Source organism: Manacus candei, unplaced genomic scaffold (genome assembly GCF_025592945.1).
Source record: "Manacus candei isolate 608988 ecotype Guabito, Panama unplaced genomic scaffold, ASM2559294v1 h1tg000061l, whole genome shotgun sequence".
In the NCBI taxonomy this organism is placed as follows: domain Eukaryota; kingdom Metazoa; phylum Chordata; class Aves; order Passeriformes; family Pipridae; genus Manacus; species Manacus candei.
Genome location: NW_026138109.1, coordinates 4,885,439 through 4,911,928, shown reverse-complemented (window position 1 = coordinate 4,911,928; position 26,490 = coordinate 4,885,439). Strand labels below are relative to the sequence as shown.

General features: G+C 40.0%; 1 protein-coding gene across 2 annotated transcripts in view; it reads right to left on the bottom strand.

Moving 5' to 3' along the window:
- The window catches only part of ADAMTS12 (ADAM metallopeptidase with thrombospondin type 1 motif 12), a 141,006-nt gene extending 114,516 nt beyond the window's left edge, over positions 1-26,490 (bottom strand). Inside the window, exons 1-2 of one of the 2 annotated variants that reach the window (XM_051804437.1) lie at positions 26,305-26,490; positions 21,188-21,549 (exon numbers count right to left, since the gene is read on the bottom strand). In XM_051804437.1, the coding sequence (XP_051660397.1) occupies positions 21,188-21,549; positions 26,305-26,434 (492 nt within the window). In that variant the 5' untranslated portion in view covers positions 26,435-26,490. Of the gene's footprint in view, positions 1-21,187; positions 21,550-25,995; positions 26,269-26,304 lie in introns of those variants that run through there. The other variant, XM_051804436.1, reaches the window with a different exon arrangement.

Genomic DNA, 26,490 nt, shown 5'->3' with positions numbered 1-26,490 from the left:
ACGAGAAAAAACAACCCCGGGGTTATAGTTGAAATGAGGAAAATGCACATATTTTTAACCAGATGGTTTTCCCTCTGAGTTAAAAGCTTTTATAACATGAAATCATTACTCCATATAATAAGTATTGCTACTCTCTTGCTTGCACATGTTTTTAAACTCTAAGAAACCCTAACTGTTGCATCACCTGCAGCAGAGACTCTCATAAAATGTTAAGAATCAGGATACTAGTCCTTCTAGTGTCAACCTGTCTATTGATCATCACCCCAGAGCTGAAAACCCCACTGACTGTGCCACAGTCTCAAGCATACCCAATGAGGTCAAATATTTGTCAAGATAATTTGCTTTGTCTAAAATGAAGTAAGGAAAACTGTGAGAAAAAGGCAAAAAGACACAGTTTTGTTGAGAGATAATATTAAGTTATGGAGCCTCAGTTAAACAAAATATCTCACTAAAACAGTCAATGGGTAAGGATTTGGAGTACACTTTTAAGAGCCTCTGGGTATGACATAAAACTGAAGTAAGAGCAGACAGGCCAATGCAAAAATCCTGGCCGTAGCAACTTCATTCCTTTCTTATGTGCAGACTTAACCCCTGCTTAAGTCAGGAATAACACCATAGATTCCCTCTACCCAACTACCTATGGAAGTTATTAATGAAAAATAAATATGATAGACAAGGCCTTTTCAAAGCTATGAAGCACCAACAACCGCAGTGCAGAGCTCAGCTGCTGAAGGACCCTTTTAGTGGTCTTCATAAGTCATTCATAAGAATGACTCTGACTCTAGCAGGCTAGACCACCATCCCCACCAAATATGATCCCATCTCAAGATCCTCTGGTAAGCATTTAAAATAAACCCATATAAGTGTCTGAAATAAACCCACATAAATCCAAACAGTGCTCCCAAGAGCACTGGTTTGAAGCATCAAAAACCCCTAAAACCGGTATCCATACATCTCTCCAAATGTACCTGGTTTTGTTCAGCCTCTCTTTAAAATGCTGCCAACCAAATCAGCAATATAAAACCATCAGACAGCTACCCACCCTACTTAACAGTCCACAGGAAAGCACAGTTAACATCTGTGACTTGATTTCTTTCACAACAAAGACAGGACATCAGCCCTCGTCAAAATGCTGTATCTTGGAGTCAACCTGTGTTTCATGTCTTTCTGAGAACCGGTTTCTCAGAAACAAGGGAGCACAAATGTTTGGCCTTCTAATTCATAGCAAAGAATTATTTTATGAGACGTTTCAGTAAATGAGAGTAGCATATCAAATACCGTTTCTAAAAAGAACAGGATCAAGTTGCTATGTATTTTTCAGCAATAATTAACTTCGCAAATGCCACTTACTTTCTTTCATATGACAACAGTTCTACCTCTCGTTTCAATATGCAACAGCCTGACAGAACACAACTGCAAACAGCTTTCCAGATCATTGTCTTTGGACTCAAATACAAGCTGTATTAATGTTCTTTCCTCCAGTGTTAAATGTTTTTGATAGCTAAGAAAAAGGCTCCACAGTGTAAGAGTTAGTTGCTGGATGAGGGCATCCCACTGTGGGCTGTATTTGGCATTTCTTTCCTATAATGTGAAAGCATGAAACCCATTAGTGTAATTGGGATTTACAAGCCTGCACAATGAAGCAAAACTTATAAAAGACTCAAGAGAGTGAACATAAGCTATCATCAACAGGGGTGAATTTGATGTGTAAGCCATAATGCCGCTACTAGAGCAGCTCTAGTTTTCATGAAAAAAACAAAATTTTTTGTAATGTTTGGTATTCATACAGTTTATCTATTTTGTGTTTTTATCTCACACTAGTTTTTAAAAGTAAAAGTAAAAAGCCAAAGCAAACAAAGTCATCCTAAAGCATGATACAGTCACACATTAATAAAGTAAAAAAAAAAAAATCTCTGAAAGGAAGAAACTGATAAAATAAAACCTTCAGATAGACAGATGTGCAGGTCTTCATTTCTTCTGCCTTTTTTTTAGGTATTTTAAAGGATCAAGCTTATGCAGATGGAACAGTTTGACTAAATTCATTTGCTCTGAACTACATTTGTGAAAGGACTTTTTTTTAAAGAGTCTATTTCTTTTAATGCTGCTCAAATTGCAATTAAACCTGGTAAAACTAAGCTATGGTCCTACATTTTTCCACTAGAACCTGGCTACTCTCATGTCCAAACTGAGTTCAAACACAATGACTTACCTGCCTGAAAAGCTGTTCACATGCTACTGTATTATTTTAACTGATACTGTCCTTGCAATCTCATCTTAATAAACTGTACCTACCTTACATTCATTTACATCCATTTACATCATGCTCCCTGGCTCAAAAGCAAGGACTAGTATTTAAAAATTTTCCTAAAAGTATCCTCAAGAAAAATGACCAGGTCAGCAGAGAGGAAGAATTAATAAATTCAATTGAGGTAGATATGAACCTTGTCTACATTCTTTCTACCCCTCAGACAGCGACTACACAGGCAGCAAAACACAAATATAAAATACCTACCGGGAATGAAACTACAAATATAACTTCTGTTATTAATTGAGATGACTGAATTGTTGACACACAAAAACCCAAACAAACAGAAAAAATCCCTCAAAACAAAACACAAAACCAGAATTGTTTATCCAAATGTTCTTGTTTTGTACATGGGAAGACAGTCCTTCAATTATTTCTACTCAGAGAATAACTAAAGAAAGTGTTAAAGAGCAAGGCCTGCCCCTAAAACTTGACACTTTTAGGGCAGCAAATTTTGATAACTTGTATCCAAGAGTTGTAAGACAAAAGGTCAAGAATTTTGTGAGAACTTCAAAGTTTTGTTCAATGAGTTTTGGAACAAGAAGAATTTTTCCAAGAACTGACAAAAGTCAGTGCTGCCATAGTATCTACTGAAGGCACATAGCACATCACAGAACATCAAAGTCATGTCAGCTTGACATGATTCAGGTTGGGTAGGAAGGGAAGGAAGGAAGGACAGCTGATTTTAACCAGACTGGTAAAGAATTAACAGCAGGAAATATGGCCAAAGCCAACTTTATAAACAACAGATCCTATCTAACGAGATTACATTTTTTACATTTTCTAATCATATTTCCTAATTAGACTGCAAGTTTGACCAGAAAAAACACAGTATATTTATGACACATTTAGGCTTTCTAAGGCATTTATCTTGGCACATATTGATGAAGAATGATTTAAAAGAAAATCAGTGCTAAACACATTCTTCTGATTTAAAACCTGATAACTGAGAGAGCTGAAGTTACAATTATAAATGAGGAGCCATTATCAAGCAGGTACATTTCTACCAAAACCCTCTGGGGGTATAATTTTGTCCCTCTGGCACTGAACATTCTTAAAAAGATGTGAAAGACAACATGAAAACATCTGTGGTCCCATCTGTAGATAATACAAACCTCGCAGAAATGCATCTTTGTCAGGAGGACAGGTGACAGACATACAACCACCACTGCCATTTGTAATCTGAGCTACAGGGAGGAGCATGAATTTCTATGTTTAAACAAAAATTCATGCAACAGAGAAATTAATCCTCTGGAAACATGGCTGTAGTCCGCAAAGCAGCCACTCTGAGACTCTTGGTGTCAACCTTAGAATGGCTGAAAACTGCTCTTAACATACGTCTGCAGTCCAAAAGGTTTACAGAACCCTAGGAGATACACAACACATCTGGGAATCTCTCCTGGCACTGCCATCTATTGCTGCAAGTGCCTGCTTTACATCTCTGCCAGTTCTGCTTTGCTTAAGCAAATTTACTGCATTTTCACCAATGTCCAGGATTTTCTCAGCACAGAAAAGCTTTGCTAAAGAGCAGGTACCAGACTAGAATTGTTTCCTTTTTTCAGAGACACCACACCAAATTGAAGTACACGCTTCAAAATTGCACACTGCTACCTACTTACTTACTACAGTAAGTAGTGCCACATTTCATATTATTCTCCATGGACTTCTTGTCCTCAGCTGCCTGTATACTTAGACTGTAACTTATGCAAGATGTACTTACTAGCATTCAGAAAGAAGCAAAAATACATCTTTCTCTGTGGCACAGTGACTGCCACCGCTTTACACTTCTCTCCAGACTTTATATTTTGGCAAATCCAATGCAGCATTTATCTTTCTTTGCAAAGGCACACACAGCTCCCAAAAATCAATGATCCAAACTGTTTAAACCTGTCCCCACTATCAGCCCTTCAATTACTATTCATTGATTTGTGTTTCTGAAGGGAAATGCACAGAGTGTTTTCAGGACAGTGTATAGAGTAAGAGGAAGGGACATTTGGCAGTGAAGTAGAATATCCTATGAGTTTCAATTCAGGCTCAAGTCAGTCCAGTCTTAAGGACACGAACTTGCTGTAAGCTCAAAAGCATTATCATGCAACCAGGAACAACACATTAAAAAGACCAATTGCTTGAAAATTAACTTTGATTATATTACCAGGAGATCCTTTCCAACTGCCTGCACTCTTTCTTATGAGCTTGTTATTTCAATAAATATCATCTGTGGCCTGCTGTAGTTTTCTGTATGCAATGAGACTGTTTTCCACTTTAAACTGAAAAATATATTAAATTAAAAAAACAAGCAACAACAACACCAAAAAAAAAAAAAGACTAAAAGGAAAAACAATGGTGGATGTCTTCAAGCTGTTCTAATAACAGAAGTACAGAAATGAAGAGTGTGCTTGTCTTGCATTCTCATGTCAGACATTCTATTTCCACAGCTACATACACCTCATGAACCATGGCAATACAGAACAGTCTGAACAGCAGCAAGCAGACTTCCAGCACTCACGGGTACCTCCTTCACTGGTAATTTTCACCCCTCACTACTGCCCACAGCATCAAGATGCTATTCACAAATATCCCACTTTCTGCTCCACTCCATGTTTCTGCTCCATTCAGTTACTCTCCTGCCTGTCTCTTCTAGTTCCTTACAAAGTTTATCAGACATGGTTCTTGATTCCTCTAATGGGTTTGAAAACTTTCCTGTACCCTTATTTCTATTCCTAGCAGTTACACAGACAAGTAGTTCACTTCAAACTTTCTACTAAGCATCAACTCCAGTTTCAAACGGTACTGAACTATATTTAATAGGGCCCACTAGATAGCTACACTACTTCTGCATAAAGTTCTCGACAAGACCACACAAGTAACCTGAGTTACACTGAAAATGTTGACATTATACTCTTCAGTAAAACAGTCAGATTGTAGATCCTGCCCTTGTGTGACAGTTGTGTTGTCTAATAATCCTGCAAAAATGGAAACATTATTTAGAAGCACTACATTCTTGCTTCATTATATGCAATAAAATCTGTATCAACATACGCAAAGATCTCAAGCATATGAAAACATTCAACATCACACTCTGGGGTTATCCTTTTCTTGGCTATGCAACAAGAGCAAAACTTTGCCCTTAGCTGTGACCAACTTTTGCAAATAATCTTATCAGGTTTTATGGCTCAGAAAATGTTTTTCTTTCAACAAAAATCCCTGTTCTTCTCATACTCCAAAACTCCCTGGAGATATCATGCCAGTCTGCTGCCGTATAATTAGACCTGTTACTGTAAATTCAAGTGCAAAACCAAATGCTTTGCATTTAAACACTGCCTTTAATTTGTACCCCACAACTGGATTGGGTAGACAGCTACTGGGCTGGCTGGGCAGAGGAGCCAGCTGGCCAGTTTGTGGGAGCCAGGAAACCTTTCAGTGAGTGACAAGACTCACCACTTGCTTCTGCCCTCAGAGGCAGACAAGCAAATGCAGCAGGGTCTCCAGCAGCCATGGGCACCCACCACTTTAACTCGCCCTACTGCCCAGATATCACTATCACACCCTTCCCAGCCCTGACCCCAGCATCTCTTCTCAGCCCTAGTAGTTTTATCCATTTTCCAGATTTAAAAAAATCTGCTACAGTCAATGAGTGAAAAATAATGCAGTATATAACCTGGAAGTACTCTCTTTTCTCCTACTGTACCCACAGCATGAAACTGCCCCTCTGGGTAACCTTTGCTCTAGTAACACACAATACAACACCAAGAGCTGTGTTACAAGTCAGCCACTAAGTTTACACTGCTGCAGAACACAGAGAGAACAAATTTCATTCTTCAACATCAGAGTAAAACAGAAAACCAGAGCTGGTTTCTGCCTCAGCCTCTGTACAAGACAGATCTGGAGGTATTTTCTGTGATGTTGTCCAACACTTATGCAGAGCCAAACAATTAGAATTTCTCATTGTTCACATCAGATTCACATCTCTCTGTTTTTACTACAGCTGCTGGAGCACAAATTGACCTGTCAGAGACCAAAAAAAAGCAGAGACTAAAGAGTAAGCACCGTGTCTGCTGTCTAACTAAAACCTATGCAAGTCTATGCAGAACAGAATCCAAGCCAGAAAGTAAATAGTTTGCTGCCTCACATACTTGCTCAGTAATTTCTTAAAGTGAAAGACGACACCAAAAGCCTTTCCAACCCTGGAAAACTCCTCAGAAAATAATTCTCTAAAGAGTTAATCTGGCTCCCATCCTGCAGAATTTAGCATGCAAGTACAGAATGCCCAGGCTTCTCCCTCTACAACTCCAGTGTACTGTGATCATGTAACAAACCAATGCAAGATACATTATCTTACTTCAGCCACAGAAAGTAATGAATTTGAATGCTTAGTGAAACCAACACCAAAAAGACACATGATAGTCCTAGAAACTGTAGTACTATTAAGTCTTTTGGACAAAGGCTTACTGAGCTTCAGTGCACTCTGGTCAGGACCTATAGTCACTCCCAGGTATTCCTGCTCTTGCTGACAAGCAGGGATATGGCCCAAAGAGGCACCAACAAAAGATGGTAGGCAGTAATTGAAGCCTCTCTAATTACAAAAGTCAGGGGCTGCACTGAGAGTACACTCCCTCAATATGTGAGACCTCTGCTCTCAACCAGCCTTCTGCTACAACCAAACATTTCTGATGCTGCCCAAAGGCACCACAGCACTTTGCTGAACAGAAAAAAAAGGATGCCATTAAGGGGAAGAGGGTGCCCAGACTACCTCCAAATCCAACACCCTCCAATTTTGGACTGGAGAGGTCATGCAAGCAGCTGGCCCCAGCTGTAAGCAGGGGTCAGAGGGAGCAACAAAAGCCAGAGCTAGGAAGGACAGCAGAGGGCTGGGACACACCACACAGAGCAGTGTCACAGTCACATCTAAAAGCTCCTATTACACTAAAGAATTGCATTCAAAAAGCAACACGGTGTCAATGTGTCATCCATGAGGGAACAAAAGGGGTCTCATAACAAAGTTATGTGAAGACAGAGATGTTAACTTGCTTTAGACATCATATACTCTAACACATGACTAAGGTATACAAAATACCATAGCAACTATAGTAGGACCAAAGCAAAAGGAAAATTTTTCTTGTTTGATTTTGGTCAAATAAAGATGTCATGAGAACATCCTAAGCCTGTCTGGATCTCATGCTTGCCTCCTCCCTTCCACTTCATGAAATGCCAAAGCACTTGCTTGTTGTGGGCGCTGCACATTTCACATACCAATATACTGAGATGCTCTTTCTTGCTTTTCTGAGCTAGACAATGTAGTAACCCATCCTTGATTCCCCTAAAGGAAAGAAGTTGGGCAAAATTATAGAAGAGAATGATATTAGACCAGGTCCAGACTACAGAGTGCTATGCAACCCCTGTTTTCAGAATCCATTTCTTCTTCTCTTGCTGTATATCTGTTCTGATCAGTAGAGAAATACTTAATAGGAAGAGAAATGCCTCAGATGGGAAGGCAGACAGGACACTCTGAAATAATCCATTTGTAAACATGATTTTTGCCCAGAACTTTTTCTGTCGCAAACAGCATGAAAGAGGTTAATGCTGTGCCAGATTCCCCAGCTGCAAAGCTGTTATACCACTGCAAAATGGCTCCTGACACAAGCCCTACAGCAATATTGCTGTGCTGACCCTCCCTTAGAGGTATACATGCTGCACTGCCTCAGCTTCTGTTTATAACAGTTCACAGACAACTGAACTTGGGCTAAGATCTTTTCTCTGCAATCAACTGCGTGAACAACACCCTATCCTTCTTCTTTTTTTCCCCTTTCCTTAAAGTTCTGTCTCTCCTTTACTTCTTGTCTCCTCTATCTTCCTGTATCACCCACAAATGTGTTAATTTAGCTCGTATTAGTTATCTCACTTGGTTCAGAAGCCTTTGAATATTTGGGATGCAATACTTGGGAAAGGTGCTGGTTTTAATTATTTGTATCAGTTGCATTATCTGGACCTATACAAATATAGGTACACTTGCCCTGAAGAATTACCTTCACTTTAGCTTTTATATTCTTACAAGAAAGATAAGGCTGAAGTCAACAAAAGCCACTTCTGAAGGACACAAGATTTTTCTCAATCAGATTTCAGAGTAGTGCAAAAGAGGGGATGTCTTGACTTCTTGAAATCTCACCTTCAGATAGGTCCAAGAATGCCTAAATTATCTGCCACAGTTACCTTATGTCTTATGCTCCAATTTCAATCTCTGTGCACTTTTTCTAAGTTTTCCAGATCTTCCCAAGAATGCCAGCCTGCTTCTTGCAAGAAGAGACTGTGAATTCTCACAAACCACTCTGGTCTCTGCATTCAAAATAGTACTCAGGCAGTTAGAAACAGGACACAAAGGGAAACCCTAAATCCACAGATCCAGTTGCCAGTTCTCCCTTGCAAAAACTAAACCTCACATATGAAGAGAGGACTGGCTCACAGCAACATCTTCAATCCCATTGCCCAAAACTGCCAAATGCAGACACACCCAGGGAATAGTAAAATAAGATGTGATACTTCCCACAAGTTCTTTTTCAAGCTGAATGATGAGAAATGCCTTCTGTATTCTGAGTGAATCTTTAGTCATATTTTCCCATATTATTCTAATCTCTGCTTGGATCTTGGGATTTTTTTTCTTTTTTTTCTCCCAAAGTAACATCCTGCTAGTAATAAACTACAAACCCCTCCACAAATAAAAAAGCAAATACACTCAAGTGGTTGTCTTAATGCTTCTAACAGATGAGCTTTTAAAAGTAGAAATTTCTATTATTTGCTAAAGTTATGACTCCACACTTCCCCCCTGCAACCTGAAGTCTAACATTACCTATTTTAGCGATACAACATCCCAGTCCCTCCTCGTACAGATGATACTTGTTAGATTCAAGTCTTGAGCAAAGTTTATCACACGTTACTTATTCTTGTCCCACATGTACCAATGGAAATTTTAAATAAATGTAGCCCCAGAACAGGGACTTAAGGGACTACATGAACAGTCTTACTTTTCACAGTAATAACCACTGAACTGCAACCTGTCATCCCAAGCAACAGTTCTGAACTGAAGAGTTATCATTAGCCTTGATCTATTCCAAAAATTGAAGAGTAAATGCTACATACAAATACATACATAATAATTTTGACACTAAGTACCATTAGCCCACTTACCAGGATGGAACTGAGTGGGTAAAAAGGATGATGGGCAATCCCCAAATGTCCAACATGACTCCTATTAGTTGTGTCACAGTGGTGCTTCTCCAGTGGTAAATGTATCATGCAAGTAAAAATTGGTGACCTGATTTGATTCTACACTGGACAAAGGACAGTGAAGAATACTACTCAGTTCTCTGTGGCATTGCTAAAGATCTAATACAGATAAACAGCTCAATCTACTGCCATGATCAGGTTAAACTCCTAAAGAGACCTTCTCTTGTAATCAGTTTAAAAAAAAAAAAAAAACACAAAAGGAGAGGCCCTAAGCACACTCGTTTAATTTTAAGGGTTTGGGGGGGAGGGCATGGGTTAGTGGAGGTTTTCTGGTTTGATTTTTTGGGGTTTTATTTATTTTTAAATCAGATCAGTCTGATCTCCTGACTTGTACACAAAAATAGCCTGTATGAGGGCTAAGAGTCTGGAATGCCAGTGGCAGACTGACAGTTCACATTCCTACACTTCACAGAAGTCCATCCACTGTGAGAATCTGAGCTATTATGCCTCATGTGCTCTTCTGATTTGGACTTTTAATTCCCACAGCATTTATCCACTCACAGACTTGGTACATTACTGTACCTCTACATTCTGCATCTTCAGTCTTCATACTGTAGTGTCTGGATGAATAATGACTTTCCATTCATATGCTGGTTGGGACTTTATAGGTCACAGAATAGAAATTTTTAGTAATGGGGAAACACAAAACATTTGTCAAAGGATGAAAAATGTAACTCAGTTTATCTAGCTTCAGTCTCCGTAAAGAACCTCGACATAAACAAACTTGGCTGGTTTATGTTTTAAAATACCTAATTGTCATTCAGCTCTTTACAAACACATTTCTTGAGAAGTGTTATGATAATCAACTTAACTAGAAATAGTACCATATAAAGCAACATTCACAGCCATAACACGGAGAGACTGCCAAAAGCTGCTCCGCTGTCTTGCCAGAAGATGATGTGTCCTAATTACAAGAAAATGGCCCAAAGGATAACACAACTGGGCTGGAGATAATATTCCTTTCTAATGACCAGAGCAGTTCACAGCACTGCTACAAAATAAATTCGACAGCCTAAAACCTCACCTCTGAAAATCAGCGTAGCTGACAATCTGGCATCATATTTAATTAATTTAATGTTTATTATTTCTATTTTATCTTACTAAGATATTCATATTTAATATTACACTCTTTCAATAGACAGTTACTACTTTTCCTGGAAGACAGTGATTACTACTGCTGGCAGGGGCCTTGTGGTTAGTCAAAGCTAATTTACGCTCTCCAGTTTCATTCCCTCCTTAGGTTTGGATCGCCTTCCACAGAAGCAGTAATGGTCATTTAACTTTATAACTCTCCTTGGCATCTCTCTCTTTAACTGCTACTATTCTCAGACTTTTGATCTCTTCTCCAAAGACAAGTGAAATCCATTTCCTGATTTGAAAGAGAACACTTAATTGGATAAACAAGTGGCATGCTGTCTCTGTAGCTTTCCTAGCAATAAAATAAGAAACATGCAGTTCTCTGTGTAAGGAGAAACCTGTACTTTTCTAATTTGTCCTTTTTTTTTTCTGACTACTGGGACTGGGGTCCTACTTTGAAGAAACAGTAGTAGCTTTCGCTGTGCATTTAGATGAAAAGAAGGTTATATGCACCTGTCATTTTTTGAAAAGCATCTGCTACCAGTTGTAATTTAACTAGACTATCTAAAGATACATCAAAAACTCTCAGGAAGTACTGAGCCATTCTGGACTGATATGATGTAAAAATCTGTTCAGGGAAGAACTGCAGTTTCTCCCTTTGACTATGAGTTATTAGGAAAAACACAACAGCTGTTGTGAAATACGCAGGCAATGCACTTCAAACTCTTTGGTTTCATCTATAGACATGGCAAAGACGGTTTAATGAACATGAGGATCTACGAAGGCTCTTGGAGCACAAAGAGCCACAAAGGACTTCCAGATTCCATATGGAAAATAAAGCCAGAAAGAACCTATTTTAAAAAGAATTACTCATGCCTCATGGCAGCAACAGCAGCCAATTCTTGTTTTCTACTCAATGCACAACTTTCAATAGAAGGTCACCTATATTAACAAACAGATATTGCAAAAATACCCTGGATTGGTGAAAACCCATTACATACCCTGTGCCATAAGGACAGAGCAATGACCAGACTGGATTAAAATAAAGATCCTTTCAACTCAGTAACCTTTGGCAGCAGACAAGAGCAGGTTCGGATGGAAAGCTTGCAAGAACAGTACAAAGATCAAAGGACACAACCACTGACCTCCAGATGTTCTGACAACATTCCAGTTAGGGACATCTTGAGTTAAAGGTTGCTTTCTCATCACTTTGCTGGAATTCTTCTCCATCAGTTGCTCATTTTATCAATTTACTTTCCTGCTATTTGAGATATCTCATTGTCTACAAATTTGCCCCTTCTAGGGTGAATTTAAATGACAGATTATATCTCACAGTTAGTAATTCAGCAATTTTATAGTAATTACTCTGCAAAAGCACCTCATTTTTTGGTGTGTTTTTTATTAATAATGAAGTTTCTCTGCTACGGCCTTGTCTCCTTCAATCAATTTCCTTGTGTTTACATTTGGATTAAAAATTAGTTTACAGTCTGTTATACAGGATACAGCAAAATTGCAAGAGGTAATTCAGGAGAGTAAGGACAAAGGAGAACCAATGAACTTCAGAAAACTCCTGAGACTGAGCAGCGGGACAAGAAGCAATAAAAATGTAATTCACTGTAGAATACTGAAAATTGATAAAGCATTGCACTGTGAAGGGAAAAAGGCAGCAGATGGGCTCTCACCTACCTGCTACTGTGCACAAATAGGAACTTGAACAGCTGTTTTCACAGGGAAAAAAATTGGAACTATATAAAAAACCAATCTCAACAACTGTCCAAGTCTTTGGAATTACCAAGAAACAAAAAATGATTAAGAATACAGTATGCCACTGAGTAAACCTTCTCAAACACTGTGCTCAGTGTTTGGCTGTTCACTGTCTCCTCCAAGATAATACTTTCAGGAAGCATCAGATGATAAAAAACTAGTGAAAAAGAAATTAACATACAACTAAATCCATTTTTAATTGTTAGAATTCATAGTAAAGATTCCCATTTCTAACACAAAATGAGTCACGGGATACCCAGAAAATATGTGAAACGTGAATTCATCAACAGATTCTCATCAAGAAATTTTATCTGAATTGAAAATATAAGCAAGGATGAACAAAGGGGAGATGTCCTACTGCCATGTTCTTCTCTTTCCTTGATATTTATTTAGTCACTGCTGGACAGAGGATGTCTGGTAAAACAGACATTCACCCTATTCACAGTCTCTGTTTTTATGATTTTGACCATATTTGGCCCATGACTGTTCTAGATAAGGAAACAGACAGAGTTAACATTGCACATAAATAAAGAGATATTCAAGTTTGGATTGGGCATTTAGAATTATCTTTGTTTCAAATATATACATTTTAAAAAGGGGGGAAAGGAGTGAAATTTAACAAAAGAAAACTTCAAATCAAAACCTATATCTGCATGAGCCTTTTACTGTGAGTTGCAACAACAATAGGTTTAAATCTGCTCCTGGGATTTCCGTGCATCAACAAGCAGTTTATTAAGGACTTGCTGTTTGCCCTGAGAATTGGAACACACAATGAATGCATTTAAACACAGGCACCGTTTAGCCAAGACAATCAGCTTTTTCATGACTACTTATTTATTTTTAATACTTGAAATTTCAGATGAGTCCTTCTCCAAAGCACGCCATGAAGCCAGTGTGGATAAAAAGCACATAAACATCCCAGACTAAATCACTAAATACCTAAATTCTGTTGCAATTTAAAATGGGTTAGGAAAGTCCATTGTTAAGCACCAGATTCTTAAAACAAACAAACAATTTGCTGCCTCAGCACACCATGTAGATCTTAACCCAGGAGCTTTAGCTGCAGTGTGACAGACCTACATATATGTATACAAATTTGCATATCTGTGTGTCTGATATATCTGTACATATAACCATGTCCTGATGCTGATATTGTTCAGAGACTGCAACTGCTCCTCTCTGACAGACAAAGAGAATTGAAAAGGCAGGATCTGATCTTCAGGCTGCTGGTTTTGAGCTGGTGTCAGAAGCCAGGCTCACACAGCTGCTGTAAAAGTACCACTTGCATATCTATCCTCTAACTGCAAGAAGTAGACAGAGATATTTGAATCTGTTGTTGAATCTGCTGCTCATCATCAAACAGCTTGCTAGCGTTTGTCTGCTCAGAAGTAAGGCAGGCTTTTCTTCGTAATTTCCTTTTCTCTGAAGAACTAGAAAATAAGGCATGCAGTTGGCAAGATTTGTCCCTATTAATGTCACATTATATGCATCACTGACCGGGTATGTAGAAAAGCTTCAGCTCTTCCCCCCTCTTCAGCTCATTATTAATGATTACACACAAAATACGCGCTGTGATGGGCAGCAGGTACAGCATGTTTTTAATATGGCAACCAGGGCAAACAATGCTATTTACTTCTGAGCTGGACCACTCCTTTCAACATCATGAAAATGGATTAAAGAAAAAAAAATTCTGTGAACAGCATAACAGTCAAAGCCTTGTTCCCCCACAGATTTAGTTCTCGCATGTGCTCCATTTTTTTCACATAAGGTAATTTTCTCCAATCTCTCCTGAATCCTCCAGCACTCCTCACCATCAGCAGGGCCATGGGTAGCACTGCACCCTGTTCTGTAACAACTTACAACTGTGCTAAGCCATTGGTCACTCTGCATGTGCCTGACCATCATTTCACTGATCAGAAGTTCCCACTTTTACCTGTAAAATTCATAGGAATTTAATGGCTTTGATACCTCCATTTCTCTTTCAGATTGGGCTGAATTTGGCCAACAACTTCCAAAGATACTAGAAGAGACAAAGAACAGACCATATTACAAACCTCATATTATTAAGTATCAAGGCAAAATAGATGTTATGCACATTTTTTACTTCTGCATCCTGAGTCTTTATACTGAAGTCACAATCTCACAGTTTTCCCTCAGTAATCATATGCTTTTTACAAAAAACACCACAGTCATGAAATCATGAGTGAAGACTTTCAGAAAAAAAAAAATGCACACACATAGCAGATTGATTAAAAAGACTCACTCATGGAATCTGGAAATATGATTGACAGCTCTATACACTAACAATATTCCAAAATAATTAGGAAATATGTAGATACATATTTAAACAAGAGAATAAGAGTTCTTAAAACTGCATTAAAAAAAAAGAATCAACTTTTCATATTCCAAGAAAAACATTATCTTAAAGGAGAATTCTAATCCTGGGTACTTCATTCAAATCAGTTCATACTGACTAATCCTTATTTTAACCTACCACATCAGTGACTCTTCCACTTAAACATAATGACTACGTTATGAAAACTCCAGTCATACCCAGTTTCTGGGCTAACAACTTCATATTGGTTAAAGGTGACAAGGCCAAAAGCAGGAGCCACAGACACAGCCAGATTCTCATGTATTGAGATCACTGATGAGATTCGTTTGACCTGTCAATTAGAGTATTTTTGCAGACAAAAGACTGGGGGAAGGGAGCTGGCAGATGGATAGTTGAAGTTCAAACACAAAGAAAATGGATGGGTGTTAAAGTACTGCAGCAAATACTAATCAAAGTTTGAAGGATTAATCTGTTGGGGGATGGGGGAAAAAAAAGAAACCACACACACCACCACACATCCTGTCTTTTGATCATCTTCAAAAATAAAAACAACACCACACAACACAACCACATAACACAACCATAACACTAGTCAATCAAGGAAAATATCCAGATATTTATTACTATTATGGAAAAAAACAGGCAAACCAAGTATAATACAGAAGAGATGCATAGAAGACACTGCATTGATTTTCAGTATACATTTTTCTACTCGGAGTATTTTCCATGCTACTGCATATGAGAAGACACAGCCAAGTTACTTAGCAGGTCTTTCCCTCTTTACACTTGCCAGAACAAGCCAACTTGCAAAAATTAGACTTTCAAAGCTCCATTGTATCCAACCACAGAGCAATTCCCATAGCCAAGGAAAGGGCTGGCAGCTTGCCTTCATTCCTGGCATTCTCCAAACACCTTACTCCTGCATTTTTGTTCCAGCAGATTATCACCAGCGGAGATGTCACTGACATCTGAGAAGACATGACAGGGCAGATAGGACTGCATGTCCAACCGCAAGCAGAACCCACCAGGTGCAACAAGACAGTGAAAAGACAAACAAAGGGAGCAAGAGGCTGTCTTAGAGGAAGAAAGAGATGAATGAAAAGGAAGAGACCCCTGAAGAACTTGCGCATTTGTCTCCCAGTAGCTGTGTTCCCAGAATCAAATTCAGTTATTTGAGGTAGCACTACAGAATACAGTCCAACTCAACTCTTAAAATAACAGCCACCAAACCAGCACATGTGCCCAAATGTGTTGTGGGGCTATACAATCACAGGTCAGGGATCAGGGCTGGATCCAGTTTCAGATGGTCACAAGTTCAAGTGAAGAAAAGGTTACACATGTACCCTTTCCTTAACTTTCTCACCACTTTTAATAATCAAAAGACACTTCCATTTGAAGAGAAACTATTTTTGTTGGTTGAAAGTATAACACAGTAGAATAGAAAGATATGGTTATTTTTCTGGGCTGTAGGAGTGAAGTGGGTAATACAGTTGCTCTGCAAAGCTCTGGTAACTACCTTTACCAACAGATTAACAAACAAATTGTAATAATCAAACAACTTCACACATTAGGACATACGGAAGCAGATAAACATACCTATTATAAGCTTAGCAACGCATTTTAATTTTCCTTTACTTTAAAACAAATATTATAAAACTGTTTAAAGATTCCTTTATTCTTAAACCTCATCTAAGGAAAACAAGTCCAACATGCTGATGTGTGCTTTCCATATCTTTAGGAGAGGAAAATCTAAACAGCTGTATTAGACCACTGTCATAGGACATACTACTCCTGAAATACTGTTATGGCACCTGCACAGAACTGTTCAACTTAGGACAGATCATAAGACAATAAGATGTGGATCAGCATCAAAAAAGCATCTCACACGAACTAGAAAAGCTTCTTGGCATGTAGCAGGAGAACAGAGATCGTGCTGAATTCCCCAAAACAGATGAAAAAAAAAAAAAAATTCTGTTGGTAGATTTTATGCTCCACTGAGTGGACCAGATTAAGAGCATAGGGGACACTGCATGAGTACCAGAGCTCAGTCTTAGGCTTCACATAATGGTGATATTCTGCAATAAGGAGAATGGTTACATTCAAGCAGTATTCAGCCACCATTCCACTTGGGTGACAACCTTGTCACACATGTCAGGGCAGGCAAGATATGCCCAGAGAGGTCCCACTTGGAGCATCTCCTACCAGCTGCTACATAAACAGTCACGCAGCCACCAATTAAAGGTTCACAAAGGACTGGCCTGACTGTGGCTTGGCACAGAAGGAAGAACTGAGGCAGACCAAACCTTTCAAAAATCCTGGGCAAAGGCACCCAGTTTTCAAAGGCATCCAGAACTTCTTGAAAACGCTGATGCCCATCAGGACAGAGAGCCCCTGATGAGCTGGAGAGAGCCAAAGCTCGATCTGTCCACAGGCCCTGTATGGCCAGGAGCTTACCAGGTACAAGTGCACAGATCGTTCTCAATCTCCATACTAACGTCCTTTCATTCTTCTGCCTTTTCCCTGCTAATGCTTGCATAGCCTTTGAAGAAAAACGTAGTATTACCAGAAGCAACTGTCCATTAACAGCTCTACACTGTAAACAAGTGTCAAGGAAACAAAGCCTTAATGATGCTCTGTCATCTAAAAATACTATAAACAATGTCTGTGTTACTGATGGATAAAGGAGGGCTTTGTTCTTAATGAAGGGGATAGACTATCAGAGAAAAATTCACTTCCCAGCTCTATAGGACTCAGTGCATAAACTTAGGGTATTCATTCAACTTCACTGGGCTTTGCTCCCTCCCAATCCTACTGAGGGGACAAGTTGACACTACTGCTGCAACACAAGGGATCTCAGGACTAAGACACAACTGACAATTAAGGCATTAGTATTTGGAAAAGTTCATTATAGCCTTCTGTGGAAAGGTATTGTGGAAACTTGAAGCGTTACTAGAAGTGTGCCCTAAACAGCCTGGCAAGATAGCCAAACCAAATATTATTTTCAAAGATAAAAAAACTAATCTATTTTCTCCCTTTACTTCATCTTGGAAATTTTCCTGTATCTAAGTGATTTCACGTCTGCTCTCCTTCCAAGTGCCACAGTTTGATGTTTCTTGTGTTCTAGTAGTGACTCCCTCTCTGGGGTTCCCTCCTCCAACTGTGACCCTAAATAAACAGCAAGGTCTCTCCCACTCTTTCCATGTTAATAGTCTCATACATTATTCAACAAGGCTCAGAAGTGCAAAAAGACTTTACTAAACAACTGACCCAGAGAGGAAGAGGTAGAGTTTACAGCATCAATTCTTCAACCTGTTAAGAAGGTCATGATCTATTTAGCATGAACAGGAAACTAAGATTTCACAAAGCATTAGAAAAAAGAGAATTTGGAAAAGACAACTTTGTTCCTCCAGATCTCTGCTAGTTTATTCTCTGTACTCTTATCCAGCTCTGCCCAAATCCCTTTATGAATCACATTTATTCCATCTTTACTTCTGAAAAATGGGAGACACAGTTACATTTTTAAAAAAGAGCAAAGTCATACAATGGCTGGCCCACCCATTCATACATCTCAAATCTGTCACTGTTATTTCCCCTGCAGGCCATTTTGGGAACATACAAATACATTAGCGATTCCTATGTAATGGTCAATGGAAGTAGGAACACATTTAGAGGTGAAAATGTAAGGGAGATGAAAATACATTTCTAGATTTTCAGTGGTTTCAGTGCAGTGTGTGAGCGATTTTTTATGAAAAACACAAACCTACACCACACATCTTTGTTTTGTTCTTATACACTGCTAATATCCTGGAAATTATGAAAGTGTCAAATACAAACCAGAACAGACTTGACATGAGAGGAAGTAACTCCAGAAAGAGGACTAAAACTAGTATTCTCTTCCCAAAGGCATATTTAGATTTTTATTTTAAAATAAAATTTTTTCCCAGTTTAGGTCATCATTTTTAAATGGGCGTGGGGGGCAACAGCATTGAAAAATATGACAAAAGCAATTCACTTGGACAAAATTACAAAATAATAATGCAACCATTTCACACTAAAAATGTCAACAAAAGGGATATTCCATAAAACATACTTATTTAATCAAATCAGTATTTTCCAGTATTACAATTTTTTATCAGTTCCTATTGCTAAGAAAGCCAAAAATTGGAAGCTTAGGGATCACACAGTTTCCTGTGTCACTCATTACCACGGTAAACTGGTGCTTCATTGAGCCTATTAAAGACTATCTCAACAAAAAAAAAGCACAGTATGTTTTTCGTTTTATATATTTGGTCCTCTATTATATTTGGCTCTCAAACCAAAACAGCGTCAGGGAAGGAGCATCACTAATGTTCCTGATCCCTTTATTTGAAAGCTAAGATATTGGTTTTCACCAATTATGAGCACACCAGCACTCTTCCAGCTTGCAGTGGTGGAATGAGGAGCTAAGTTTTACTGAGGACCCCTTTGCCAAGGCACACACAGACTGTGGTCCTGACCCAGGCGGTCACAGGTGCAGCAGCCACTGCTGCCATAGCATATTCCATGAAGCTGGCACCTTTCACACTGTTTTATCTTCCCATCTCAGCCCCAAGGATCCTTATCAGCATGCCCTGTGCAATTTGTTACTTCATACAACTCTTTTTATCAAGTACTTTAATCTTCTACAGTAAACGAGCTTATCATTTCTCCTCATGGGATACGCGTTTAGTATCTCAAAAAAATTGCTCTAATTCCGTGGTGTTTACTATTCTCAGTTCTCCTTCCCCCCCTCATAAGAATAAAGAGAAAAAAGTTTTTTCAGTGCGAAAAACCACAAAGCATTCCAGACGGAGGGGGGAAAAAAAGTAAAAGTGGAATTGATGCTGAAGAGGAAAAAAGTTTGGGATCACCAGGATGAATATAAATCACTACTAGAGCTTAGAAAGCAGGAGACCACCACAAAAAAGTTTCAGAAATGTCATGTTTTTATTCTAAAAACCAGATTGCATTATTCAGTGCTGGCAAAACTATTCATTAATAAACATTTTCAGATGTAAAAAACTCAATACATTTGCAACCCAAGTGTGAAAGAATCACTTCTAAGGATATTGCCAAGTTGAATTTAAATGCAATTTGAGTTTTGGTTTTTTTAATCCTTGTTGCAGACTAAGTACTTCAGAAGGCATAATGAAGATCTAGCAGCTCATTTTCAAGTTCTCATCCTAATGCAAAATAACAAAGACATTCTGGTAGAGCACAAGACAAACTAACCAAAGGAATTACTTGTTGTCCTTTTCCTTACTGACCTTGTATGACCGTAACATGTATCAGGAAAATTTTGATAAGTTAGTCCCCACTGGAAATACTACTTAGAAAATTCCTGATCTTCATGCCTGTGGGACTGAAGCTTCTGACCTCAAGAAATGGTCTGTTTCTCCTGGCAACGTGCCAGAAGTGTTATCAGCACTTGTGTAAGACTCCAAAGGTTCCCATTTCATTTATATCAGAGGTGTCTTCATATTGCTTTTTGTACACTGCCAGAATACTGATTTTCCATAGTTTCTGAAAGCTTCATACAGCTCAACAGCAAGGAACATGCTTTGATACTGACAGGTTGGCAGAGAAAGGCTGTACTTTAAACACACTGACCTTGGTGTTCAGACTCAAAAATGAGCCATCAGTCCCTAGCCTGTCTCTTCTTCCCCTGCTTGACAAGACATACTTAGCCTTATGCTCTAGAAACAGAAACTTAATCTAGGGCTGTGACAAAAAAAAACAAACAAAACAAAGCTTGGAAACAAATAAGGTTTCCATCCTCTTGTCTCAATGTGAACAACAGGATATTGAGAAATGTTGGACTTCAAGTTCCAGACTTCGAAGTGCTCTTTGAAGTGAGAGATGCCTAGCAGTGCTTCAGGCTTGAATTTGAAGCTCTGGCTAAGGTTGCATCTAACCTACCATTTGTATCTGAAGTTGCAGCGCAGTTCTGAAGCAGGTCATTGAGTTTTCCCATCATACCATCAGTTGATTTGATTCACAGAGCAGTTTAAGTGCACCTGAGCTGCATTTCTTTTAGAGGGAAAGGGAACAGAAGGTCATATCCAGATGCATTGTAAAGGCATTTCAGCTACTAATGGAATCAAAGCAATGACTCGATATTTGTATGGCTTTAAGCTGTACGACTGACAGAGATGTTCAGTCCAGACCACCAAAAAGAAAAAAAAAAACTAACTAAAAGTAAATGCTAAAGGGCCTCAGTATTGACTTCTGACCTGATTCTCTCTTCCAAAAATCCAAATGACATCCATAGAATTATACTGATTATGTCAGTAAGGTATCACACTGGCTCATCCAGCTTCTTAACTGATGTATTCATACACTAGTGCCCTAGCTGAGTTGTAATGACACCAGAATTAGCCCAGAACCCCAGTAAAGGTCATACCACTTACCAGGCCATTGCAAGTGCTGATTGCTGCTGTCCCACTCCCGGAACCTGGCTGCCATGCTGTGCCAAGGAAGTGGCAAGGAACTCCTGAGCGAGTTGTAATCTTCGCACTAGTGTGGTTGCCACATCTCCTTTCTACTATGTAGTTATGGGAAAGAAATTCCACGTTGACGGTCAAGTTAAAAAACAGATCCTTCTCCTCATGATTAATTTTGTAATATACGACATTTTCATTTTTTCCGAGATCTCTCTTCTTCCTTGTGTTTGAGATGTGATGGTGTAGATTAAAAGAAAGAAAATGTCCACTTGCATCTACTCTTGCTGGATCAACCACATGGTAATCTGGCAATGTCTTCACAAATTGCCCTGAGAGAAAGGGGGGGGAAAAGGAAGCAAAACTAGGGTGAGTACTGGTCTGTTCAGATTTCGCATAATTTAAAGGGAAACCCAAAAGTGAGTGCAATTCACCACAACATCCAAGTGACACAAAGGCAGGCAGTGCACAGATTACCGTGCAACACAGTCCTCATTTGGGCTTTCTATTATCCCATTATAACACTCAATCTGGAAGCTAAACATTCTTCTTTTCAAATAATTTGTTACCAATTACAGAAAAAACTGACTGTTACACACATGCCCCTTCCCAGCACCACAAGGGTTGGTAACCCTCCCTGTCCTAGGTCTCCAGCACATGATGCTCTCTGATCAAGGAGGTCATATTCACACATTCAAAAAGCTGAAGACCTGAAGTAGGAGACAGAACCTTACAAACACACATAGGCAAAGAGAACACTAACTGGCTTGATAGTTTGTAGTAATAGCATCTCAGCATCAGCTTGAGCAGCTGTTGCAGCAGAGGAGGGAGTTTTAAAGAAGGGTTTGAAGAGAACGAAGTAATCATGATCTTTTGTACGAGAAGTTTCAACCAGGGTAAAATTGGACATCTTATCACTTGTCCAGATCTAGCAAGGGAAGAGAGTGTTATTGGCAGTCTTGTCCCCTCTATGATCCAGAACAAACACCACCTGTTTCCAATTTTTTTTTTTAATTACTGTGAAACTCGAAAGCCCCAAGAAAATAACATAAATCCACATAAAAAATAGTCCATAAGAACTCATAACCTAGGGGTCAGATCTTCCACTGGTGTACTTGAATTCTGCCCAAGAAATCACAGTCTGAACATATTTAGTTGAAAAGACATTGTGACGACACGTCATTCCAGTTCTTCTTTCCCCAGAGTTGCTCTTCATTCCCAAGGTCCCAGCCACTTATACATGAAGTGACTACATTTCATTCATTAATTAAGATGCTTAACAAAGCAATTAGCCTGTTCCAGCTACTTCCAGAGTAGGTCTGGTTCAGCAATCCTTCTAGAGGCAATCCTTCTCCCTCCACTGCCTGCACCTTTAAAGCCACAGAGGAGAAATCATGCCTAAGCAGACAGCTGTCTGGATTCATCCCCTTCAGGAAGGAACATATCTCATTTGTCCTCATTAGTGCAGTATGAGAAGTGGCACGTGGCCGCTTGTGTTTCCTCAGGCCATGGACCCTTGAGACACATAACTGAAACACTTCCAACTGAAAAGAAAACTAAACAAAACACACAAAAACCCCACTTCCCAGCACATATATAAAGCTACACAAGAAATTTGGCCTTCTCTCTGCAACATCTCTATTTCAGAAGCAAGATTATTCTCTTACACAACAGATTTCTTCACACACAAGCCTTTCCACCAGTCTACAGTGACCTGGAGCCTCTGTAGGACAAGGCACAGTAGTGGGCTTTTAGGCCCCAACAGTCTTGACAGGTCTTGACAACACGGTGACTAATGCCTACCACAAGTTCTGAGAGACATCTGCTCTTGTCCACATAAGGGGACTGAAACACTGGAAACTCAGTCCACACCTTCATGCCTGCAGTCTATATAGCCTCTAGGTAGCACAAAAGGTGCCAGCTACCAAAAAATTTAGCAGCTGAAGCTAAACCAAGGTCTCCCCTTCCTCACACGCCAGAGTGAAGCAAAAAGCGGGCAGGTAGAAGAGATAAAAAACACCCAAAAATACAGCTTAACTGCAGATGTTGAATTACAAGACTTCTGGGAAGTCCCACATCCCATATCGTGCTAGCAAAGACAGGCTAACAGAGAATGCTGCAAGACCAGGCCCCCATTTCTGCAGTTTTCAGCACAACTCATTAAATAATCAAATTCAATGCCTGAAGGAAAACTTACTCATTTGCTGTCACTGTGTGATTTGCCTCTGCCTGATGTCTTGAACTTAATTTGTTGTGGCTTAACTGTTAAGCTCCATGCAAGGCCAAAGACTTGTGGTTTTGGACTTCAAACTATACAAGGAAGTTTTTATCTCATCACTACAGCCATTAGTGCATAGAGGTTAAGGCAAATTAGACACCATCATCAGTAAATGGAAGAAAATGGTGAAGAATTGGGTGGCAACAGGATTAATCAAAGCAGAGAAATCCAACTTCTTCCACCAACTCCTTAAATACTCATTTAGTCACTGGAGAGGGGAATTATGCTGCAATAATAATAATAACTGTAATATAACTGTAGAAATGAATTATTATTAAGCTTTCAAAAGACCAGAGAGAATAAGATTATTACAACAAAAAATTTAACAGGATGAGGCTTAAGATATTTCTGCAAGTAATCATTATCAGTTTTGTCTAGACAGTTAGGTAGAAGTTAGCAAAGGCAATCCTACCATTAACAGAACAATTTATTGAGCTCCATATTAAGCCTAAAACACTGCTTGACCTTTTGAGCTGGAGAAGAATCTAAAACAAAGACAAGAGGTATGATTTTGGTGATACCTTTCTGCTCTTCTAAGAAAGAATAACTAAACACATGCAACCCAAACTGCACAAAAATAAGGGCTGCATCCTTCAACACTGAATGTCTCAATTTTTCTAAAGTAACATGAATTCCTATTAAAACACCACAGGTTCCCATAAAACTTAGCAGCAGCAAACATAAATGGAGGGAATCCACATCAGTGCCACTGACAAGCCTTAGGGCTGACACGTCACAGCATCTCCCTTGGACACCTAGTATACCCTCTATTCCAGGGAAGTCCTGCCAATGAAGTGGGCACTGCTCAGGATATTAAGGCCAGGAAAGGTCAGAGAATGTTTGTTGTGTTTCCAGAACTGCAGCCTGAGCATGCTGGCTTGCATCTGTGCTGCAAACAAGACCAAATCATCACACTGAGCAGCACACTCTCAAGTCAGTACTTTGCCATGCAATCATGCTGACTGCTCAGGCCCTCTGGGCACGTAGGACAAGCAAGGTTCAGGCCCCTCATGCTTGTTTGACTAGTCTAAGTATTGTTTAAGTTGTCAGAGAAATCTTCCCTGCAGACCTTCCTAATTCTGAATCATTGAAAACATCTGATAATATTCAAAACCACTGCTGTCTGTTCTGCTCCTCTGTGGATACAAATTCAGCACACATGGCAGAGAACTGCCTTATTAAGAATGGCTGTACACAAAGTGAATAAATTAGAATAAAGAAAAAAACATACACAATCTGTCCCACATAACAGGAACACCACAATTACTTTCAGACAGATAACACATTTCCTGACAAAAGTCCTTTAAAATGTTATACATCATCATTTGCCATTGTTTCATCTTGATCTTTGTAGTTCATCTACATCTGCCCCAAAAATCATCTGGCTTCTTTTCAAACAATTCCTTGGGATAGGAAATAGTGTGGCTCATCTTGTGAGAAATCATCTTTGCAAGCCAAAGAACAGCTCTGTACCCAGCAAACATCCCAAGTTCCAAAGCCCTACGGCAGGGAAAAGGCCTTCAACACTCAGCAAGGGCATCCTTAACTGTCCCATCTGCCACACTCTTTATGGATGGGGAGGGAGCAGAACACTTCAGCTATTCCAGATTTAAATTTTAGTCCTTCACACTTCCCACTGCAATAAACCTTACTCTGAAAAAAAAAAAAAAAACCAACAATAAAACAATTAACCACATTTTGAACTGCCTCTTTACTCAATGCTATTTGAAAAGCCTAGATTTTGCATGCCTAGAAAGTTAAATTAATTCTACATTCATTTCCTAACGCCTGACAACTAAACAGCTACTACATGCTAACACAGCCATATCCCTCTTCTGTTCCATTTAGAGTCACAGGAGTGTAATGACTGTGACATTTACTTTAAATGAATCCAGCAGGACCTGACTTCAGGATAACTGTTCACTTTTCAAGCATCTTACTTAAACACTTTTCCTTTCCACAATCTCTGAGGGGTGAGAAAATTTTCTGCTCTGTGTTCAAGCTCTCCTACTGACAGCACCACAGATGTTAATTGCATCAGAAAGATTTTCAGGAAGCAAAATTTCCTCCTACACTTTCTTCTACAACCAGGCAGAGTCCTCCAGCTAATCATAATTCTTCTCCCTTAGGAGCCACTTCTCCGATTTTCCTTAAACAGGCAACAGGATAAAATTCCCGAGTTACACCCCTCCAAGACCAAAGGAGTCGAAAACTTGACCCACCTGCGAGGGCAGCCTCAAAGACCCCTCCCGCAGATAAAGTCTGACTTGCAATTACCACCCTCACTGAACGTGAATAGCTCACAGTGGGTGTTAAACCCCGGTAACACCAATCCTTCTGTAGCGTCCGCTGCTTTAGTGCAGAAGCGAGCGTTTGTTTAAAAATAAATAAATAATCAGGACAGCAAACTTTCTCAGCTTAGCAGTACAAAACGATTCTGGCATTTACAGAGTTGCCCCTAAACGAGGAAGACCAGCAAAAAAGCGGGGTTCCGTGATACCTTCATTTACACAGCGGAATTCGGTGACTGCCAAGGAGCCGCAGGAAGGCGCAGCCGAGAGCGCTGAGCCCTCGGTGCACAACTTTGGGCGCGGAGCAGCCCGTCCCGGCTGGCGCCCAGGGCAGCGCTGCCAGCGGGAGGGAGCCCGGGCAGCACCGGGGGCCGGCACGGCGCTGCTCGGGCAGGAGGGGAGGCGAGGCGAGCAGCGCCGCGGAGCCGCGGCTCCACCGGCTGGAAGCCGGGAAGGCTGGAAGCACATCCGCGACGGGACCCGCTCCCCCCGCGCACCCAAGACCCGCCGGCACTGACCTTGCCTGCCGTCGGGGAAGGGCGAGCCGCCGGCCGGCGGGGCCCTGCCCAGGCAGAGCGCTTGGGCGCGCAGGACGAGCAGCCAGAGGGAGACCATGCGCGCCGCCCGGCTCCGCGGGACACATGGCATGGTGCGGGCGGGCGGCTCCGAGCGGGGCCCGCCGGCGCCTACCGGGGCCGCGGCAT